Here is a 23,075-nt window from a genome sequence, read left to right as displayed (position 1 = left end):
TTTCTATCCAAGCTTGGGCATGACACGAGTCCTAGATTGCACGACACCACAATGCTCTCAGGCACGGCGCCCAAATGATGTTGATGTTGATGTGGCTTCCTGCACAAACTCACAGGGCGCTTGGAGGCCATTGTTGTGATCTCCGTGGCTTGTTCTGCCAGCATGCCCGATGGGGACGACGCACCACCATGATTGCATGATGAAAAGTGGGAACACTATATGCTAACGATACGTACACAATAAGCTGGTACAGTTTATGCGGATACAAAACGCATTATGTTCAATGGCCGCTAGGTCGGGGATTCGACTTAACTACTTTTAAAACGAAACTACAATTCAAGCGGGTATGGTTTAACGAGGTTTTACTGTATTTCAATATGTTCGGGTTTGATATATACAAGATCGACAAGACATTTCAACAATGCAATTCATTGTATAATAAAAATGCATGAACACAGAAACAGCCAACGAAGTTTGCTCTCGCGACCTGGCCTATTGGTCACCAAGAGAGCATGCCGCATAGCCAGAGAGAGCCATTTAATTTTTTTTTAATTTTTATTCTGGCGTTTTACATGCTAAAGCCATGATTCGATTATGAGGCATGCCGTAGTGAGAGCCTCCAGATTAACTTTGAGCACCGGGGTTCATTAACATGCACCCAATGCATGATGCACAGGCGTTTTCCCATTTCAGCCCCGTCGAAAAGTGGCCACAGTGGCAGGCATTTCATCCTGCACCATCAGGTTTAGTAATGCAACACTACAGCCACCATGGCAGGTGACACAGAACCATCCTTCTGCTTGTTCGCAGCACCCTTTCTGTATTTGTACCCTTGGTGGAGCAGGAGCTTCCCATGTTCGATGTCACCAGAGGCAAATGAACCTGTCTGTCAAATGAGGGCAATAGCACTGTTCCTTGCACCATAGTGCTCAGTCAGGCATGTACCCAGGATTTTCTTTCGAGGGGGGGCAACACCATCATCATCATCATCACCACCATCATCATCAGCCTGTTTTATGTCCACTGCAGGACGAAGGCCTCTCCCTGCGATCTCCAATTACACCTGTCCTGCGCCAACCGATTCCAACTAGCGCCCGCAAATTTTCTAATTTCATCGCTCCACCTAGTCTTTTGTCGTCCTCGATTGCGTTTTCCTTCACTTGGTACCCATTATGTAACCCTAAGGGTCCAAAGATTATCTAACCGGCACATTACATGACCTGCCAAGCTCCATTCTTTTCTCTTGATGTCAATTAGAATATCGTATATACCCGTTTGCTCTCTGATCCAAACCCCTCTCTTTCTGTCTCTTAATGTTATGCCTAGCAATCTTCGTTCCATCGCTCCTTATGTGGTTCTTAACGTGTTCTCAAGCTTCTTTGTCAGTCTCCAAGCCTCTGCACCATATGTCAGCACTGGTAAAATGCACTGATTTTACACCTTCCTTTTCAATGATAATGGTAAGCTTCCAGTCATGAGCTGGCAATGTCTGCCGTACGCGATCTAACCCATTTATATTCTTCTGTGAATTTCCTTCGCATGATCAGGGTTCCCTGTGATTAATTGACCTAGGTAAACATACTCCTTCACAGTCTCTAGAGGCAGACTGGCCATCCTGAAGCCTTGTTGCTTTGCCCGGCTATTTATCATTATCATTGTCTTCTGCATATTAATATTCAACCCCACTCTTACAGTCTCTCTGTTAAGGTCTTCAATCATTTGTTGTAACTCGTCTGCATTGTTGCTGAATAGAACAATGACATCAGCAAACCGAAGGTTGCTGAGATATTCGCCGTCGATCTTTACACCTAAGCCTTCCCAGTTTAAGAGCTTGAATACTTCTAAGCATGCAGTGAATAGCATTGAAAAAATTACGTCTGTCCGACTGACCCCTTTCTTTATAGGTATCTCCCTGCTTTTCTTGTGTAGAATTAAGGTAGCTGTAGAACCTCTGTAGATACTCTGTAAGACGAGCAACTATTTACAGGTTATATTTACAACAACGGTTGCAGCGCTGACCGGTTAGATTCATAGCGCGAGCCCAGTTCGTTCTTCCTCCTCTTTTCTGGAGTGATGGCACCCATGCGCCTCGTTCAAACAAACAAATACCACACACGTGTAGCAATATTTTCCAAGCTATTTACGTAAGCGTTCTTGCAACTACCGTCGCGTCACTGAAGGAAGGGCAAGACAAACTTGCGACGACAGTAGGGACCCTCAAGGAAGGTTACGACAGGATAACGTTACAAATGAATCACATGATGGAGACAATCAACATGGGGCAAGGCTCAACACGCTAGAAATGGCACACCACCCGTCTGTGACGTCAAAGTCTACTGGGGCATTATCGCTCGATAGACAAAGCAACAACGTGGCCTCACAAAGGCCACCCCACGCCAACAACAAAGATGGCTGTGCAAACGGAAACGTTTCGCCTTTGGCAATGGAATTGTAGGGGCTACGTCCGCAAAAAGGCCCCCCTGCAACAATACATTCGAGCCAAAAAAGACAAACCCCAAGTCATTCTCCTACAAGAGACAAATACCGCTACACCCTCGCTATCCGGCTATGACGTGACCGCAGCGACACCGCGACAGAAATTTAGAGGTATCGCCACGTTGGTCAGCAACAAGCTAGCCCAGACGACACACAAAATTAATCACGACCGCAGCAATTGCGAATTCATTCTCACGGAAGTATTCCCTAGAGCCAAGAATGCCAAGACCTTATTCATCCTAAACGTTTACAGCAGCCCCAAGCACAGAGCACAAACATTTAGGCAAATTCTCTAGCTCGCCCGCAACCGTGCCGGCGACAACCCCATGATCGTGGCCGGGGACTTCAACGCCCCTAACACGGCCTGGGGATACGTCGCCAGCAGAGCCAAAGACAAGTACTTACTAAACGACGCCGATGAACTTGACCTAACGCTCATCACGAACGCCGAATACCCCACAAGAACGGGTAACTCAGTCAATCGCGACACAACGCCAGATCTCACTTTCGTCCGCAACGTTCCAGATTATCAGTGGAACAACCTCTTCGAAGATCTGGGCAGCGATCATCACATTGTTGAGACAGCGATTGACACCCCATCCAGAGAACCCAGAAAAATGACGTACGTCGACTGGGACAAGTTCCGCGAGTTCAGACACGAACGCCGAACAAGCAAAGAATCCATTGAACAATGGACGTCGGAACTAAAGGCCGACATTAAGGCGGCCACAAAGGAAATAGAGACAGATCTCCCCGTTCAAAGCATGGTCAGCCGACTGGCTCATATGCTCGAAGCCAAACAATCGCTCACCAGGAGATGGAAAGAACAAAGACACAATCGACGGCTGAGGAAAAGAATTTCTTCCCTCAACCGGCTGATTGCAGAATATTGCACGCAACTATCTAACCAGCAATGGAACGAGGTGTGCGACGCCGCGGACGGCCGCATCAACAGCGGGACGACGTGGCACCTGCTCAAACATCTTTTAGACAGAACCAGAACCAAAGCGGACCAGGGTCGTACGCTGAACAGGATCATGCACGAGGAACTCAAAATTACCACGGAAAATCAGCTCATTGACCGTCTCGCCGACAAGTACCTCCCGCTGGCCAAAAATGCCAGAGGCACGACCGCCGAAGCATATCGCGGCAAAGCCAACCCAGAGCTAGATCGGGACTTCTCAACCGAAGAGATATGCACGGCGCTTCATAACCTAAACAGCAAGTCAGCGCCGGGGCCGGTCGGCGTAACTAACAAGGCACTTAGAAACCTCAACGAAACCTCAATCGAAACCCCCACACAGGAAATCAACAAAATCTGGAGGAACGGAGCACTACCCAAAGACTGGGAAACGGCCCTCATCGTGCTCATCCCAAAGCCTGGCAAGGCGCCCAACATCAATAACCTCAGACCTATCTCGCTGACATCTTGCGTTGGCAAGGTAGCCGAGCACGCGGTCCTAAACAGGCTCTCGAGGCATGTCGAAGAAAAAGATGTCTACCCCGCAGCAATGATCGGCTTTAGACCCGAGCTATCCACCCAAGACGCCATGAAGCTCCTCAAGCATGACATCATTGACGCAGACACGAGAGACGCGAGAGTAATCCTAGGGCTAGACCTCGAAAAGGCATTTTCGATAACTTATCACATGACTACATACTCGACACGATCTCCAACCTCGACCTCAGCACGAGACTCTACGCTTATACAAGATCGTTTCTGAGCGACAGAACGGCCACCCTCGGTCTAGGGGAAATCAAGTCCCAGAAATACAAACTCGGCGGCAAGGGCACACCGCAAGGTTCTGTCATCTCTCCGACGCTTTTTAACCTTGCGCTAGCCGGCCTAGGCAAGAAACTGGATCGAATCAAGAAGGTCAAATACACGATATACGCAGATGACGTAAAGCTTTGGGTCCCCGGAGGTAGCCTGGGATCAATTGAAAGCGCTCTGCGGCAAGCGATGGACGCGATCGAGGAATACCTCACTCCCACCGGCCTGCGATGTTCGCCTGCGAAGTCGGAGCTCCTCGTCTACAAACCATCGAGAAGCGGTCCCAAGCCAAAGAACGAAATCAGAGACACACACTCCATTACTCTCAGAACAAAAGACAGAGGAACCATTCCACACGTCAGCAAAATCAGAGTCCTTGGAATGCTCATGGAGACTAACGGCTCTAACGCCGCGACAGTGGAGAAGATCGTGACAAAGTCTTATAATAATGCCTTGAATCTCATACGACGCGTAGCAAACAGACAACACGGCCTTAAGGAAGAAAATCTCCTCAAGCTAACACACGCCATTGCGCTATGCCACTTCACCTACGAGGCGGCCATGCACAAATGGAAGGTAGCAGAGAAGGACAAACTCAATGTACAACTGAGGAAGGTAGTCAAAGTAGCGCTGGGAATCCCCAAGAACACCGAGACAGAGCTCCTGCTGCAACTGGGGGTGCACAATACACTTGAAGAAATTGCCGAAGCTCAAGAACGGGCTCAATGGACAAGACTCTCTGGAACCAAACCAGGTAGAGAAATCCTAGCCAAACTAGGTCATGACACCACAGTAATGGAGAATCTATATCAAAGCGTTCTGATGGACACACGCAACTCCTACACGGTTCGCCCACTCCCACGGAACATGAATCCCGTGCACCATCAACCCAGAAGGCTGGCACGCGGATCGTTCATCCTGCGCGAAATATGTGATAAGATGATCTTAGCCTGTTTCGTAGACGCGGCACAGTACCCGACCAGGAAGGCTTTCGTTGCCACCACGATCAATAAGCAGGGTGAAGTCACAAACGCTCTCACAGTCAAGACCCCCAAGTCCGAAGTAGCAGAACAGGTCACCATCGCACTCGCGCTCACAGACCCGACCACCACCCATGTCTACAGCGATTCACGCTCGGCCGTCAAAGCCTTTCAGAAAGGAGCAATTGCAAGCCAAGCTCTACAAATAATTAATAGATCCGCACCGCTGCAGCATCACACCATCTGCTGGTTCCCGGCACACCTCGGAGATATCGAGGACGCCCCTCGCAATCTCACTGAGATGGCTCACAGGAGCGCGCGAGACCTAACCCTCCGCGACGCCACGTATTCTGGTCGTGACCATCCCAGCGAGAATCGTGACCCTCCCTCCACATATAACGAGATAACAAAGCACTTTTATCTAGACCGCAGAATATACAGCACACCTCACAATAAGCTCACCAGGCCTCAAACCCTCACGTTCAGAATGCTTCAAACAAACACGTACCCCATGCAGAACAGACTACATCACTACATGACTGACCTATATCATATTGCGAAAATTGCCATAGCACACTAGACGTACATCACTTGCTCTGGCCGTGTGGTCGGACCCACGCAAACAAGGATCAAGACTCCGCCAGGCTACAAGAAGCATTACGTAGCACGGACCTGGGGGAGCAGCTCTGGGCCGTCCAGCGAGCCCACAATGCGGCCAGGGAGTCACAGCTCCCGGTCCCAACGTGGGAGTAGCCCGCTCTATGAGACCTTGCATCCCGTAGCTCACAGTACCTTTCATTAAAGTTATTCAATCCAAAAAATCTCTACTCCTTAATGACGTAGTGCCTCTATGACTGCTGGTATCTCTACTGAATCAAATGCCTTTTCGTAATCTATATAAGCCACATAGAGAGGCTTATTGTACTCTGCAGATTTTGCGATAACCTGATTGATGACATGGATGTGATCCATTGTAAAGTATCTCTTCCTGAAGCCAGCCTGTTCCCTTCGTTGGCAAAATCCAGTGTTGCCCTCATTCTATTGGAGATTATTTTCGTAAATATTTTATGTAATACTGGGAGCAAGGTAATGGTCCTATAATTTTTCCATTCCTTGTCGCCCTTTTTGTGGATTAGTATAATGTCTGCATTCTTCCAGTTTTCTGGGACCCTTGCAGTCGATCGATAGACACTTCGTATAAAGAGCCGCCAGTTTTTCAAGCATTATGTCTCCCCCATTTTTGATTAAATCGTCTGTTATTCCATCTTCCCTTGCCGCTCTTCATCTTTTCATGTCTTGCAGAGCCCTTCTGACCTCATCGCTAGTTATAGGAGGAGTTTCTGTATCCTGTTCATTACTGTTTCTAAGTGAGGTATCCTGACTCCTCTGGGTACTGTACAGGTCAGCATAGAATTCTACCGCTGCTTTTACTATATCTTCGAGATTTCTGATGACATTACCCTGCTTATCTTTTAGTGCATACATCTTGGTTTGTCCTATGCCAGGTTTCTTTCTCACTGATTTCAGGCTGCGTTCATTTTTTACGGCTTCTTCAGTATTTCTCATGTTATAGTTTCGAGTATCACTTATTTTCGCCTTGTTGATCAGTTTTGACAGTTCCGTGAATTCTATCATATCTCTTTAGTTGGATACTTTCATTTTTTGTCGTTTCTTTATTACGTCCTCTGTTACTCGGGAGAGCTTGTCTACTGGTTGCCTTGGTGCCTTGCCTCCCACTTCAACTGCTGCCTCTGAAACCAACCTAGTTAAGGTTTCATTCATTAGCTCTATGTGATCACCACCTCTTTGTTCTAAGGCTGCATATTTGTTGGCAAGTACCAGCCTCAATTTGTCTGCTTTTACCCTTATCGCTTCAAGGTTGACCTGTTTCTTCTTGAGCAATTTTGGTCTTTCTCTTTTCAAATTCAGGTGAATCATAGCCTTACTAACCTATGATCATTGCACTTTACCCTACCTATCACTTCTACATCCTTTACTATGCTGGGATCAGCAGAAAGTATGAAATCAATTTTATTTCTTGTTTCACCATTAGAGCTTTTCCAGGTCCACTTTGTGTTGCTACGCTTCTTCAAAAAGGTGTTCATTATTCGAAGCTTATTCCTTTCTGCAAATTCTACCAGCATCTCTCCTCTAGCGTTCCTAGAGTCGACACCGTAGTTGCCGATTGCTTCTTCCCCAGCCTGCTTTTCCCCCCTTTTGCATTGAAGTCACCCATTACTATAGTATACTGAGCCTGCGCTTTTCTCATTGCTAATTCCACATCTTCATAAAAGTGATCTACTTCCTCATCATCGTGACTGGATGTTAGAGCGTAGGCTTGTACTACCTTTAATCGATACCTCTTATTAAGCTTGATTACGGCTACAGCTACCCTCTCATTAATGCTGTAGAATTCGTCAATGTTGCCAGCTATGTCCTTATGGATTAGGAATCCTACACCGTATTGCTTCTTATCTAGAAGACCTCTATAGCAGAGGACATGTCCGTTATTCAGCAATGTGTAAGCCTCACCCAGTTCTTCTAATCTCACTAAGGCCGATAATATCCCAAACAATGCCTGATAATTCCTCAGAGTCCTCCTTAGCTAGCCTCACTCGACAGCGTTCGGCAATTAAAGGTTGATAGGTTCAGTTTCCATCGGCGGCCTGTCCGAGTCCAGAGATTCTTAGCACCCTATGCTGCGTTACAGGTCTGACTGCCACCTCGGTCAAGTGCTCCGCAGCTGCTGGGGACTGAGGGCCATTGGGTAATTGAGTGAACCATATGGGAGGGGGTGACCGAATACTGCACCAGGGAGGCCAATTCCTGTTCTGGTGAGGGAGTGTCTTGTTGAAGCTTAGTGGGCCTTCCTAATTTGGTTGTACCTGGATTAGTATAGCCCCACTAGCTCGCGTCATCTTTTGCCGGTGACAGGCGTCACTCCAAGCCTGCAGATGCTGTGCACTAGCGGGGCAACCCAAGGTAACTTTCTATGCAAATGAGGGGGGTACCTTAACAAGTACAAATATGAATAACGCCCACCATTCCTCACATAGACACGTAAACCCGCAAAAGAGACAAGAAATAAGGCGTATCTCACATGTACGCTTGTGAGATACACCTCTCCTTTACTTGGCAAACAAGGAACGACATCAAATGTACTCACGCAGGAAAGAAGTGCAGAACAAGTAAACAAGCGAAAGTGTAAAATAAAGATTTCTACAGTAGAATAGAACTTAAATAAACAGCATTTAGCAAGGCAAACGGACCGTGCGGGGTTGTGTTACTCCGCCAGTTAATCACAGAAGCAAACAAAATCATCGTGATGCCGCCTTTTCAAAATGGCGCCTTGCTTGATAGCTCCGGATCGTCCACTGTTCTTGAAGAGTCTTTTCAGCGGCGGAAGCAATGAGGTGTGCAACAGACATGGACAAAGTGTATGGAGCCTGAGTATATTTCACTCTTCAAAAGTCTGCGGTACAGTTTATTTCACTGCTGAGCCCGTTTTACTCATGAAACTTAACTGTCAACTGAAGTGAAACTTGACAATAAATAGTTGCAGCGAAACAAGCATTTTATTTTCAGTTCAATACAGAAATAGGCTTGCGTCATTCCACTTAATAGGCAAGGGAAAACGTGTAAAATAAAGCGCTAATAATTTTACTTTTTTGGTTACCGCCTTATTTGGGTAACAGGAAAAGTTTGAAGTACGGATTATTTGCAGCCTCGTGGAGGAACAGTGGCTGGTTGTAATGAGGGCGTAGGCGAGGCTTCACTGCAGACTTAAGTTGTATCCAACTATAGTAGCATTTTTTGTATTAGCTCTGGAAAAATTATAGCGAAATGTATATTTGCGGAACAATCACAGTTGTTTTGGATTCCTCGTTTGCTGCTCTACCAAGTGCGAAAACCAACTCCTATTGTTATTTGGGAAGTTGCGTAACGCTGTGTGGCCGCCAGTCTCATACAACCGCGTAGAGCGCAGGACACTACGATTCTAGGCTACTGCGTTCATCGCGAAAGGTTATAAAAACACCCACATAAGCACAGCAGAGAAGTGGCTACGTGCGGCAGTTCGACCGATAACTATCGAAGCATCATTCAAAACACGTAATTGTTCTCCACTTCCGGCGGCATTTTCTCAACTTCCTTTTTAAATAAAAAGATGTTGATCCATAAATATTCTCATAAACAACGATTAAATTTGTTATTATTCGCTTTTCCTTGCAGTTTGGTTATTGCCTTGGCTCTCTCCCTTAGAAGATCGCTTAATTTCTGAACTCCTTGCGATTTTTGTTTCCACTTGCCAATTTTACACGAAAAGTGCTGTACAATTTGGGAAAAACCAGACAAGGTAACAGGGGACAATCATATGTCTTATGGGTTTAAGGGTTATTGCAGGGTTTCGTGATGAACGCTGTTTCACATTATTTTATTTCCCACCTCATCTAACCCACATCACGTGTATATGGTTCCGGGCATCTGCCAGTGTTGCGGCGAGCCGTCACTAGAGGAAATAATGAAGCTAAAGGAAAATTTAAACGCAATTGATGTTTTCTCCGGCCGCAACTAGTTCCATGAGAGTAAAGACCAGCTGACTAACAACCGAATCCCTTTCCTGGTCCCAGGATCATCCTAAACAAAGAAGGTTGAACTAACAAAAGCAAGAGCTATATGCACATGACAGTTGAATAGATGGCGACAACTGAACGCATCTCGAGTTAATTGCACGAGCGCCGTATCTATGAGAAAACTGGCCTTCACACCCTAAGAGATGCCGATAACTACCGCCATCCAAAAGGAGTGAAAGGGGCAGCAAAATGCTGACGGATGAATAGCTGCCAAGTCTCAACATTGATCTCGCGGCGCTTTAGAAATCTATGAGGAGTGGTGGCGTGGGTGGGGGGGTATGCCACTTGATTTCGAGGGGGGGGCAGGCACCCCCGGATCCCCCCCCTGGCCTCCCCCTGGGTTCCCCTGTGCTCGGTGCTTTGCTTTTCAGGCTGAGCGTACGTGCAGTACCACACTAGATTATGCGAGGCAACGACTGACGTTCACTAAGCCCAAACCCGCAGTGGCTGGCACTCCTGAGAGTAACCAGACACCAAAGTGCATTAGATTGTGTGGCCTTTATCTCAGGGAAATTTCACTGAACTGTAAGAGTGATCAAGCATTTGTTGTGGATAAAATTTTGATACATTATAGGCTATCATATCCCAACAGGGAATCGAAAACACTTTGTTGCAGCAGAGTTTGACAGCAGTATACTAACGGCATGCGTTATATTACATAGCTTCGAAAGTTGCAGCTGTACTCATAATTAAATTATATTAGAATCTATAAAAGATGGAGAGAATTTTTCTGATTATTTTGAAATGCCTTGACCTCACCTGGGTCCAGCCAGAATGCCTTGCAAAAGCAGCACGGCCTGCCGCACCGTTTGTGTCCGTACCTCCTGCAATGCGGAGGGGGCCTGCATGCACAATGTACTCATTACACTCTTTTTACACCATTTGGAGCTCATCTTGTTCCCCAACGATAATATCAATCATTTTCCAGCCAGAAGTGCAATGTCACGCTAATACGCACATGACCTCCATCAGCTGAAAGAACTGGCACTTCAGCCATAAAGAAGGGAAATTCGTGCCACTGATTACTGTTAGGGGAGAAGGCACAAAATTTCCCTTAAGAGTGTACCAACAACTTTTTAAAATCCTTAAACAAGTCCTTAAACAAATCCTTAAACAATCCTTAAATTTCCAAACAAACTGCATTAGAATCTAATAAAATGCTGGGAAAAAAAAGCAAAGTAAGATTTTTAAAGGAGCAATATAGGACATATTTCAGTGCAAAGCATGTTCCTACTGCTCAGTGTGAAAGCACTAACCGGTAGACCATTTAATTGAATTTCAGGCAATAAGTGAATGGAATGGCTTTGTTTTGGGGCTGCATTCTGAGGTTGCAGTTCCTTCTGAACGTGTCACATGCTTCTAGCTCTGATGATGCGCTCTGGTATAAAGTAATATTTTGAAACGAAATACACAAAGGTACATGAACAACAGCTGCCCAATGCTGTAAAATCTGATTACTGTGAGCCTCAATATTTCTGAAAATCAGATAATTTGGGCCTGCCTCTTAGTCCTGACAAGCACAAATCAATGGCAGGATTCATACTACTTTCGAAGACAAAGCATAGATTTTCAAGGCCCTTTCAAACAATTTTCAAAAATACCGGGGCACGTGTCACATTTATATTGCATTTTTAAATTCCCTGTTAATATATGCACTACTTTCATGTCACAAGCCGCTTTATCGGTGCACCAAGGACTGGCACTACAACAGTTTAGCCGTACGACAAAGGGAGTGAACAAAATGGCGCCTCGGGCACACATCATGCACAGTTTTCAGTTTCACAAGAGTACTACTTGCATGAAATCTTTGAATTTCAGAAGCACTGTTTTGTCACAGGGTTTGCCGCAACCATGCTCACCCACCATGGCTCTCATAACTTATTTTGTATTATCCTACTAAAGCATACAGGGCTTTTTAAGGAGGGAAGAACGCCAGAACTTGCAAAGCTCTGAAAATGCATTATTGATCTTCAATGGTTTTTCAAGTGTTTCAAGAACCTCTGCTCACCCTCAATGGCATCAAACTATCATATCTAGGAACCTACAAGTTAAATAGGACAGCACACTGATTGTTGGTACAAAACTAAAGCTGCATCCAATCAAAATGAAGCTTTTTATTCAGTGCAACACATGTGTGAACTGCAAAAGTTACGACAAAGCCTTCCAATTTAATGCCAGAGCTTGTGCAGAATGTGGCCTTCGTTCTGGATAGCACGCTGGCAGCTCCCATGCGGGCGACCACTGGGCATGTCTGTTCAAGTGAACACTTGCATCTTTGCACAGCACGGCCAAGGAAGATGCAAGCATTTGTGCATCATGAGATGACAAGAATTCGAGCTTTTCAACTGACTTTGAGCAAAATAAAAACAAATGTTATAAAGCCCTTTGGCAAATAAAGGCATGCTCATGTAATTTCTATCATTATCTCTGTAAAATTCCACCACTTGACAGGCTATCGGTTCGAGTCGGTCAAAACCTCATCGTAATAATGTCAGAGAAACCTGCCGAGTGTTGCACAGTGAGGAGATAGCACTCTACGCATGCACTGATAAATGAGAAGAATCAAGGGGGCCAGGCTTTTCTTTAGTCACAACAATGCGAAGGCAAGGAAACCATAAGGGGAATTATTCTGTTGTTCAATTGACATGTAGAAATGACTAGGGAAATGAATGACAGAAAAACAACTTGGCGCTGGTGGGAGCCAACATTTCTACGAGCAACCAGCTGCAAGACTGGCTTTGGATTTATTAGTAAGCATTTGTGACGACACGTGGTAGACACAGATGGAGCACTGTCGCTAATATGCAATTGTGCAATCACACAGGATAAGCACATTGGCTTGCCACCTGCGGTCCCAGACAAGCTGTTCAAAACATGTACAGCTTAAAGTTACTCTGGCTGAGTACAGTCACTCATGGACAAAGAGAGGCTTCTTTTCTCAAGCTGCAGTGGCAGCAAACGAGTAGCAAAACTGTGAAAAGCAAAAAATGACTATATATATTGGGTAAACTTTTGCCCAGAAAACCATGTGACACTCAAAGCACATCGTCAGTGGCAAGCCCAGCTGGCAATCGTCGAAATCGGGTATAAGTGTACTCGAAGAGAAACTTGGGCGAGTTAGTGGTGATTCGTGTTTCAGAAACTAACAGTTCAAAACAGACAAAGACTAAGGGAAAGAAGAACACGACACTGGCGCTGACTCACAACTAAGTTTATTTTGAGGTATAAAAGTCTGGTATACGAGTCAAGCGCATTGGCTATTTACACATGACTCGTCATTGATTCCAGCGTAACCACCGGTGCTTGTGTGCATCCTAGAATGCACAGCACTATTCGTGTTATGCATGCAATCTCATTAAACAATGGTTCTTTTTTCTATAGAACCAGCAACAACATTCCACAATGTTTCGATAGAAAAAGAGGTTTCTTGCGCTGCACGAGATCTTTGTAACAGTGGTTGGTCAAAACATAAACAATTTGCACATTCCAGTATGCAACCCTTAACTCCACATGTGATCGCATGCATTAAGTCCAATGAGATCTCCTGCCATGGCTAAGGTTTCCACAGCTAAGGTTTAGTGCTCCGAGTTCACAACCTTGTTCACAACCGCTATGCTTGCGACATCAGGTCAAAAATACTTGAGAGGCACACTGTGTGTCCAAAAGTTTAGCTACCGATCGGAAGCAAGGAATCGGAAAAATCAGTTAGCCAGCGTATATGGGATTTTTTTTTTTGCTGTCGGAAAACATATCATAGTCATGTGCAAACAAAAATTTGCTTCGCTATAAATAACACCTTGTGGGATATCACCTTTTCACACCTCACTAAATACAATTAGTGGCGATCTGAAGGGGTGTCATGTGGGCGATCCCCTCTCCCATGCACAGAACATAGAGACCAAACTCATGATGCACCTCTACCTCATTCCGGATCATATTAACCATAACCGCTGAAGGGAGATTAGCGCTAAATATTCCACACACAGATAAAGATGGGAGGAGCGCATCCATAAACCTTGGGGGCAACCAGGCCTTCGTGTCGTCAAAGAGCTTCTCATTTCTGGTACTTGACCGAATCGTCGACCACGCTGCTCAGACGAAAAGCATTCTGAAAATAATGCGACTTGCTTGTCTAGGATGCCCATAATAAGCACACTCCCCCCCTTTTCTTTCCCCCCCCCCTTTTCTTTCCTCCTCTTTCTTTACCACGTCTCTGATTTTCATTATGTTAATAAACTTGAGAAGAGCTTGCTGTTAGGCCAGTTTGTACATGTTGAGAATGAAAACAGGGATAAAAATGGGACAAGAAAGAAAGACCTGCACAACACTGATTTCCGCACAGCAAGATATATCAAGGACAAGGGTGCTAGGCCAAGGAAGCTCAGAAGCCGCCACAACAAACAGGTGGGAGGGCAGGTAGGTGAATGGATTCGAGGTCCACACAGAAACAGAAATATAGAAAAGTTAGTGGCCACCACGCAGTTCAACAACCCAGTGAATATAAGAGTGTGAAAGTGACTAAGAGAAAGGGATTCAAAGAAGGGGAGCGAGGTCATGGATATGAGGAGAGGATAATTATGGACATAGGGCGGGCGTCTTGTCACTGCCTGATCGCTCAACACCAGACGGCTGTGGCCAGCTGCCCAGCTGAGGCTCACCTACCTCGTCATAACACATGCTGCTTTGCGACGGAGAGACTATCCTAACTAGACGTCTCGGCAATTTTCAGCAAAGATGGGTGTCAGGAGACACGATGCTTTCAAATATCTTAGAGCTATTGGCCTTTATTTTACTGGAAACCATGCATGCCATTATTTTCACAAAGGCTTCTAAACAGGAAACAGCCCCGCTTCGAAATGTCTGCCTCATCAGTTCCCGAGTGTGACCAAATAAGAATATGTGACACGTGATGACTGCAATACCGTGATTGCAAGTTACTTCCAAACATCCCTAAAAACCAGTTGGGCAGCAGGTCACCAAAAGCGAGTGAAACTTGCATCATATGATACAATAGAAGTTCTAGAATCTAGAATAATATAACATGCTCACAACGCTGAAAGCGCGATCAAGTGATAGGCAACTTGCAAAATAGTGCCCGCCCTCTTCCATACACAGCCATGGCCGTACCACTCACTAGAAGATATGACTGGAAGACAATGGTGATCTCCACTGTTACCTGGGCTGCAGCAAGGCTAGCGTGCAAACGAGACTCAGGTCTTGTTTTTGTTTGGCCCCATTTTTAGCACTGTTCGTTTTTCCAAGTCAAGTGCCAGCTAGGTCATCGATAGACATTAGATAAATGCATCAATTCGTAAACAAAGTTTTAGTTTTCTTTAATACTGTCGAACCCAAGTTTTCTGGTTCATTGTGTTTGCACCTTGTGGGTCTTCTTCCGCAGTGCTGCTGTGATGGCTAGCGCGAAGCAACAAAATTTGCCTTCCGTGAAACTGGAAATCGTGAATCGAGTCGAATGCAGTGAGAAGTCTGATGTCGCCGCAGCATGCAAGATTCCAAGGAGCACTCTCAGCACGACCTTGAAAAATAAAACGGAGATTAGAGCTGGCAGTGAAACTCGCGGCTCGGTACCCGTGGTGCCCGATGCATAAGCACAGCCGTGCATAAGATGTCAAGGGGGCTGTGTACAAGTGGTTCATCCGAAATTGCTTCAGACGTGCCGGCTTCAGCGTGCCCAGTGATGACTGAAAATTCTGATTAGTGCGACAAAGCCATTGCCGGTGTTGCTGAAGTTTGGAGTGAGCTGTCAGAATTTCCAGAAGCCATTGATGAATCAATGGTCGACGAGTTTGTGAGTGCAGGTGACGGTGTCGTGACCATGGGAAAGCCCGAAAATGAAGACTACATTGCCGACATCATACCGAGCACAAGTGAAAGCAAGTGCAATGAGGAAAGCCATGACAATCCTTTGCCCACATCCTCTGAGGAGATTGGTGCATTCGCATTAGCCTGGCACTTCTGCGCGAATGTGAAAGGTTGCAGCCTCAGCTGCTCCAACTCTCTAGACAATGTAGAGAAGTGGGTGTGTCACACGCAGCGAAATTGCCCAAGCAGAGGAAAACACGGGACTGTTTCATGCAAAACTAAGGTAGTTTAATCAATAAAGTGATTTTATAAATGGTATGTGCTTTTATGACGCCCAAGTCTCAAGCAGGCTTATATCGCATTATGCCCTATAAAGAACTGATGGCGTTTTTTTTTTTTCGTTTCTTTTTTTTTTGGGGTTCGATAAAACTGGGTTCAACTGTATCATTATTTTTAAACATAGCATAAGGATGATGGCATAATTAGGATCAAAGTGGCTGTATGCCTTAGCAATGAAATATTTTTTCAGAAGTTAAGCAATGTGTTTCGGCAACGCGCTAACAGGCATACTTGTGAAATCATTCTTGTCCGGGGAGTGCTAGGAGTTTATTTTTGCATGGTTATAAGCTTCAAACAAACACACTTTCAAAAATGATTAAAGGTTGCCTGTTGCAGATAGCACAATTCTAGTTCATGAGCCAGTGTACTTGAAGAGGTGGACATTACTTGTACAAAAAATTGAAATGCATAATTGGTTAATTAAGTTAGTTAATTCGAGCCTAATGGCGCAAAAGCAACTAAGGCTATGCTGCGCCAGTGACAAGATATTGGGAAATCAAATGTTAAAGCAGCGAAAGCTGCGTTACTTTAGAGTTTGTATAAAAAAACGGTTTCTTCTAGAAAGCTGAGAAAGACAGTGAAGGTCACTAGCGGTTCATCTCTGAGTATTGAGGCGGGGTGTAAAGGTATGTGCAAGTTATAGAGATTATGTAAAAGCTTCCGTCTCTGTGTTTCAATATGTGGACATGTCATAATAATGTGCATTACTGTGAGTGGTTCATGGCACTTCTCGCAAGTTGGCAGGTTTACGTTTTGAAGTAGGAAATTGTGTGTCAGGTTTCTATGCCCTATTCGGAGTCTACATGGGATCACCTCGTAGAAGCGTTACTGGTGACTGCACGACTTCCACTCGCTAAGCAGGGGTTTTATTGTGTGTAACTTGTTATTTATGCAAGAGTCCCGTTCTAGTTGCCACTTTGATGCCAGGGCCTTATGAATCGCTCGGATACTGTCTCTGTATGGAAGTGTTGTTTGTGTTATACCTTTGTGCGCTGCCATGAATGCGCATCTACCTGCTGCTTCATTCCCTGGTATCCCAACATGGCTTGGGACCCAGCAGAATCATAAAGTTCTTCCGTATTCATTATAGGCCAACATGTTTAGGATATCACCAAGTAGGGGTTCAGATGCGGAGTTAAGGTTTAGAGCTCTGAGTGCGCTTAATGAATCGGTATATACGATAGCATTCATCTGCTTGTCACTGGTAATTTTCTTTTGCTGCCGTCCATGTCGCAAAAACTTCGGCGGTAAACACTGAAGAAAAATCCGAATGCTATTTTGCTAATTTTTGGTTATTATTCCGACACCTACGTATTCTTGTGTTTTGGAGCCGTCAGTGTAAAATTCCGTATAATTTTTATATTTTTCTTGAATAGCTCGGAACTCTTGTATTATGTGTTCTTGTGGAATGTCTTTTTTCTTTAGATGTGTTAGTGTCCAGTCACATAGCTGTGAAAAGTTGTACCATGGTGGCAATCTTCGTGGCCTTTCAGCAACCTGCAGGGCCTCATGAGGAACATCATAAGTCTGACAGTATTCTTCGTGTCGTAAGATTAGTGGCCGAATCACGTTCGGTTTGTTTGTGTAGTGTATCCGTGATTTGCACTGTGTTACGATGCTATAGCATATATGTTGTGGTGATGATCGAATTCGTAGTACATAGGAAAGTGTAAGTAGTGCTCTGCGTTGCTGTAAGGAAGGCTCATTGCACTCGAAATATAAACTTTGGACAGGCGATGTTCTGTAGGCACCGCTCGCCAGTCGTAGGCAGAGATTATGAACTGGATCAAGTCACTTCATGTATGACTGCCTAGCTGCACCATAAACTACACTACCGTAGTCGAGGATGCTACGTACAAGGGACCGGTATATACGTAGTAGACAAGTTCGGTCAGATCCCCAGTGCTTGTGCGATAACACCTTGAGGATGTTTAATGCTTTATTTGCTTTAATCTTAGTTGTGTTAATGTGGGCCAGGAAGTTCAGCTTTGTGTCAAATGTTATGCCAAAAATTTGTGGTCGTCTTTGACCGGCAAGGTTGTACCATCCAATGTGAGAACTGGATTGCAGTGTAACCCTCGTTTCTGGGAGAAGAGAACTATAACAGTTTTGTCTGTTGAAAAATGGAATCCATTTTTGTCAGCCCATTGTGTAAGATTATTTATGGTTATTTGTAGTTGCCTTTCACAGGTGGGTAGATTTGAGGCGCGGCAAGCCACTTGCAAATCGTCGACATATATTAAATGCATAACAGAGGATGGAATGATCTTATTAACAGAGTTCATTTTGATTATGAAGAGTGTCGTGCTCAGAATGCAACCCTGTGGAATGCCATTTTCCTGTGTAAATGTGCGTGAAAGCATTGTGCCGAGACGCACTTGAAATGTTCTATTTGCCATAGATCAGATAGACAGTTTAGCATTTTGCCACGCACTCCCAAGTCAGCCAGGTCTATTAACATTCTATACCACCACGTGGTATCATACGCTTTTTCTAGACCGAAAAAAAAACTGCGAGACAGTGTTGTTTGTGTACAAACGCATTACGCATTTCATGTTCTAGTCGTATGAGGTGGTCAGTTGTCGAGCAGCCCTTTCTGTATCTGCACTGGTGCATGTCTATTAGGTTCCTTGATTCAAGGATGAATGTGAGCCTTACGTTTATGATACTCTCGTAGGATTTGGCTAGGCAGCTTGTTAACGCAATGGGCCTGTAACTTCTTGGGGACGTTGTGGGTTTACCTGATTTAAAAAAAGGCACTACTACTGCATTTCTCCAGTCTGTAGGCATTACTCCAGATTCCCAGATCTTGTTGAAAAATTTAAGTAGTGTTTCTGCTGATGCTTGAGATAGGTGTGCCAGCATTGTGCAGTGGACATGGTCAAGACCTGTTGCCATTTTTTTGTTACCGGGAGAGAGAACCCTGATCAATTCTTGCATTGTGAGGACGTTATCATAAGGTTCATTTGAAGCCCCAGTAGTGGGCAGTCTCTGTTTCTCTGCTGACTTTTTATAATTTAGGAAAGCATTGGAGTAGTTTGCTGAGCTGGAGACCTTGTAAAAGTGTTCGCCTAATAGGTTGGCCTGGTCCTGTAGTGTTGTTTGTGTGCCTGGACATGTGAGTAGTGGTATTGTGTATGATGTGTACTCTCCTTTAAATTTCCTCACCTTGTCCCACATTCGTTTTGACGTGACGGTACTATTAATTAAAGATATGTATTTTTGCCATGACGATTTCTCTGCCTGTCTTTGAATAAATCGTGCTTTGGCTTTGGCCTGTTTGAAATTTAAAAGGTTGCTATAAGTGGGGTACCTCCGCAGGATTCCCCAGGCCTTATTTTGTTTCTTTTTGGCTTTGGTACACTCGTTCGTCCACCAGGGATTTAGCCTATTGCGCAAAATACCGGATGACTGTGGTATTGCATTTTCTGCTGCAGATATTATGACCTCAGTGATTTTTTTGTTGAGTTCGTCAATGCTTACCGTAAAAACCGGAATATAGGTCGAACTTTTTTTCAAAAACCCATCGCAAAAAGTCGACCCTCGACTTATATACCGGACATTGGCGGAAAAACTACGGAAGTCTTGCAACAATGGGCGGATAAAGTAAACAGCCGCCATCGCCATCAGCAGCATGGCAGCGTGGCGACGCTGTGGCACCTGTGACACCGGCATTTTGCGTTTCCATTGTCGCAAAGTTATATTAATTAAAGGCTGCACTTTCATTTTGTTTCAAAATGAGCGGGAGCGGAAGCCGACGTCAATTCACCGTCGCCTTCAAGAAAAAGGCGATTGAGTACGCGGAAGCCCACGGCAACCTGGCGGCACAGCGCGAACTTGAAGTATCCGAAAAGAGCATTCGGTAGTGGCGGAGGCAAAAGCAACGTATTACAACTTGCAGCAACCAAAAGAAAACGTCATTTCGTGCCGGATCGCAGTGGACTGCAGAACTGGAAGGCAAGGTTGCGGAGTCCGTCCGCGAGCTGCGTGTAAGATCGCTGCCTGTGACTGCCGAATGCATCCGTTTGAAAGCGGTAGAGATCGCACGCGCCTATGGACTGGGCAGCGAGAAGCACTCGTCATCCGACTCTGATCAAAGGCCTTGCTCTGATTCGGAGTAGCGCTTGCGCACTTCGTGCCCTTCTGTGTACTGTACACCCGACGAACTTTTAACAGTATCGCGCGACCATCGACCCGCGTGTTTGTCAGCACCTTATCATCACGGCACGGAGCGGCGAAATAGCGAAAGTAAGGGCATGTGTACACATGCGCGTATCTCGTTTGTTTCGCTGCTCAACGCCATTAATAAGGTGTTGACAAGCACGCGTGTCGATGATCGCGCGAAACCGCTAAAAACTTGGCCGGGTGCACATGCAAGCAGCATTTAAATAAATACTGTCACCATTGTGCAACCCCCCGAGTCGCATTTGTTTCAAGGTAAGGGTGTCATGTCTTTCGGTACTTTTGCCATTGAAAAGGATTTTTTTTTTTTTTTTTTCATTTTGAGGATTCGTAAGTTGGGGGATCGACCTATATTCCGGTCCGACCTATAGTCCGGTTTTTACGGTAGTTCTTGTGAAAATACTACAGCTTCCAGTTTCGCGTTTTCCATAAGAGCCGGCCAGTCAGCGAGCTGTAATTTCCACTGACGTGGCCTACTGACTAAGGTTAGTGGTGATGATAAAAGTTTGATGATTGCGGGCAAGTGATCACTGCCATAAGGCCTGTCGAGGGCTTCCAATTTAAGATCATTAAAAAGAGATGTGAGCAGAAAGCTAAATCTAGACAACTAAAACTGCGGGAAGTTGGTGAAAAGTACATCGAGGCACAAGAACTTAAAAGGCAGATATCATTGGATAAGATAAAATCTCCAACCAGCTGTCCTCTTTGGTCAGTTTTGACGCTGCCCCAAAGAGTACAATGAGCATTAAAATCCCCTACTAAAACAAATGATTCCGGTAATTGATCTGTTAAATTTTCTAATTGTTTAGTAGTGAAGTGAGTATGGGGTGGAATGCACAGTGAGCAAATGGTGAAGGTTTTGTAAGATAGAATGTGACAGCTATGGCTTCTAAAGATGTATTCAATTGAACGTTTTAGGTAGGAGTGCCGCCCTGCACGACTATAGCCACTCCGCCTGACAAACGGGTGGAACATTCGCGGTCCCTTCGGACAACGGTGAAACCTTTGAGAATTCGACTATTTTTTGGACCAAGATTTGTTTCCTGGAGACATACTGCAACTGGTGAAAAGCTGTTGATTTTTTTTGACGTCACCTAGATTGTGTATGAGACCTCTACAATTCCAATGGATAATAAAAGCCATTTTGAAATTGAAAGGTAACAATGGCACTACGGAAAGTATAGGAGGTAGATGTTAGATGACATGGATTTAAACAGGCTAATACAAACGAGCGACAACCTTTAGGTTATCGCTTTCTTATTTTGAGTGGTTATTGGGATTTTGTCCCTCTTACCGCGCTCGAGAGAGCGCTTGTCCTTCGGTGTCAATGACACCGGGGTTTTTGTGTCGACCTCCATCGCTCTCTCTGAGGCGCTGGAGGACCGAGAGTTTGGCGCCGAGACCCGTGCCTCGGGCCTTGGAGTTCGCTTGATCTTAGGGCCCTGCGGGACTGGTGTCTGCAGGGCCTCTGAAGAGGATGGAGCAGCGCCGGCTGCTTCCACCACGGGGGCGGGAGGGGTGACGGCGGGACCACTATGCGTGGTCTCAGAGGACTCCTGAGACCTCTGTGACGCTGCCCCCATCTGCGTCACATCGGCGTAACTTCTTCGAGGAAGGTACGATAGCCGCATTCTGGCTTCATAGAACGAGATTTTTTCTTTGACAGTCAGAGCAATTACTTCTTTTTCTTTTTTCCAGCAAGGGCAGGACCGCGAATAAGCTGGATGATCTCCCTTGCAGTTAACACAATGTGGGGAAGAGGTACGATTCTCAGATTGGTGTTCGTTGGAGCTGCATTTAGCACAATTTGTTTGTCCTGGGCATGCATGTGAAGAATGTCCAAACCTTTGGCACTTGAAACATCGTCTGGGGTTTGGTATATATGGCCTCACATTGACTTTAACATAACCTGCATCGAGCGAGGTAGGCATTACGCTTGTTCCGAAGGTAAGTATAACATGTTTGGTGGGGATTTCTTGATCGTTTCTGCGGATTACTATTCTTTGTACTTTAGTAACATTTTGTTCCTGGAAACCTTTAAGCAGTTCCTCGCCGCTTAAACCAATAAAGTCTTCTTCAGATATTACTCCCCTGCTTGTATAAAGTGTTCTGTGGGCTGAAACAGTCACTGTCGCGTCGCCAATACTGGTAAGTTCAGAGATCTTATCTGCTTGATCAGTTCTAGGAGGAGGTCCCCGCTAGACATTTTGGATGCTTTGTATGTTGGTCCGATTTTGTCTTTCAGACACTTTGCTACCAGGAATGGAGAGAGTTTCCTTACCGGTATGTTGCTTTCACTATGCACTACATAGTACTTTGGAAATGTTGGGGCGTTGCTTTGAAAGGAAAATTGAAATGGTACTTCGGTGCGGCATCTCTTCAGACGCCGATCATAAACAACAGAGGCTTGCGCTGCCATAGGAAAATGTGTATGTTCGGCAACAGCGCCGACCGCCCACCACGGAGCCCAACGAGGGGACGCGGCAAAGCTTGTGTACAAGCCTGCACGACGCCAGCTGTACGCCATCACTATAACCCAATATGGTGTACCCAAGGTAGGATATCCACACAAGGTTAACCCTTGCCGCCATGGAGAAAGGAAGTAAATGGAAGAGAGAAGAAGACAGGAAAGATAAAAAAGTGAGAGGTAAAGACGAAGGTTTGTGGAGAGAGAGATAGGAAGAGGCGACTACCGATTTCCCCCGGGTGGGTCAGTCCGGGGGTGCCGTCTACGTGAAGCAGAGGCCAAAGAGGTGTGTTGCCTCCGCCGGGGGGCCTTAAAGGTCCAAACACCCGGCATCGGCTCAACCCCCAGGATCCCCCTTTCCCTTGACACGGCTGAGACGCGCATGG

At 45.5% G+C, this 23,075-nt stretch overlaps 1 protein-coding gene across 4 annotated transcripts in view; it reads right to left on the bottom strand.

The window, feature by feature from the left end:
* The window catches only part of Ube4B (Ubiquitination factor E4B), a 438,127-nt gene that overhangs the window by 300,191 nt on the left and 114,861 nt on the right, over window positions 1-23,075 (bottom strand). For 3 of the 4 annotated variants that reach the window (XM_055072695.2, XM_055072679.2, XM_050183471.3), the window contains one exon: window positions 10,641-10,723. In XM_055072695.2, coding sequence (XP_054928670.2) covers window positions 10,641-10,723 — 83 coding nt within the window. The remainder of the gene's footprint in view (window positions 1-10,640; window positions 10,724-23,075) is intronic. The other variant, XM_055072686.2, reaches the window with a different exon arrangement.

Source organism: Dermacentor andersoni, chromosome 3, assembly GCF_023375885.2.
Source record: "Dermacentor andersoni chromosome 3, qqDerAnde1_hic_scaffold, whole genome shotgun sequence".
In the NCBI taxonomy this organism is placed as follows: Eukaryota; Metazoa; Arthropoda; class Arachnida; order Ixodida; family Ixodidae; genus Dermacentor; species Dermacentor andersoni.
The sequence above is the reverse complement of the archived record's forward strand: the minus strand, read 5'-3'. Positions and strand labels throughout refer to the sequence as shown.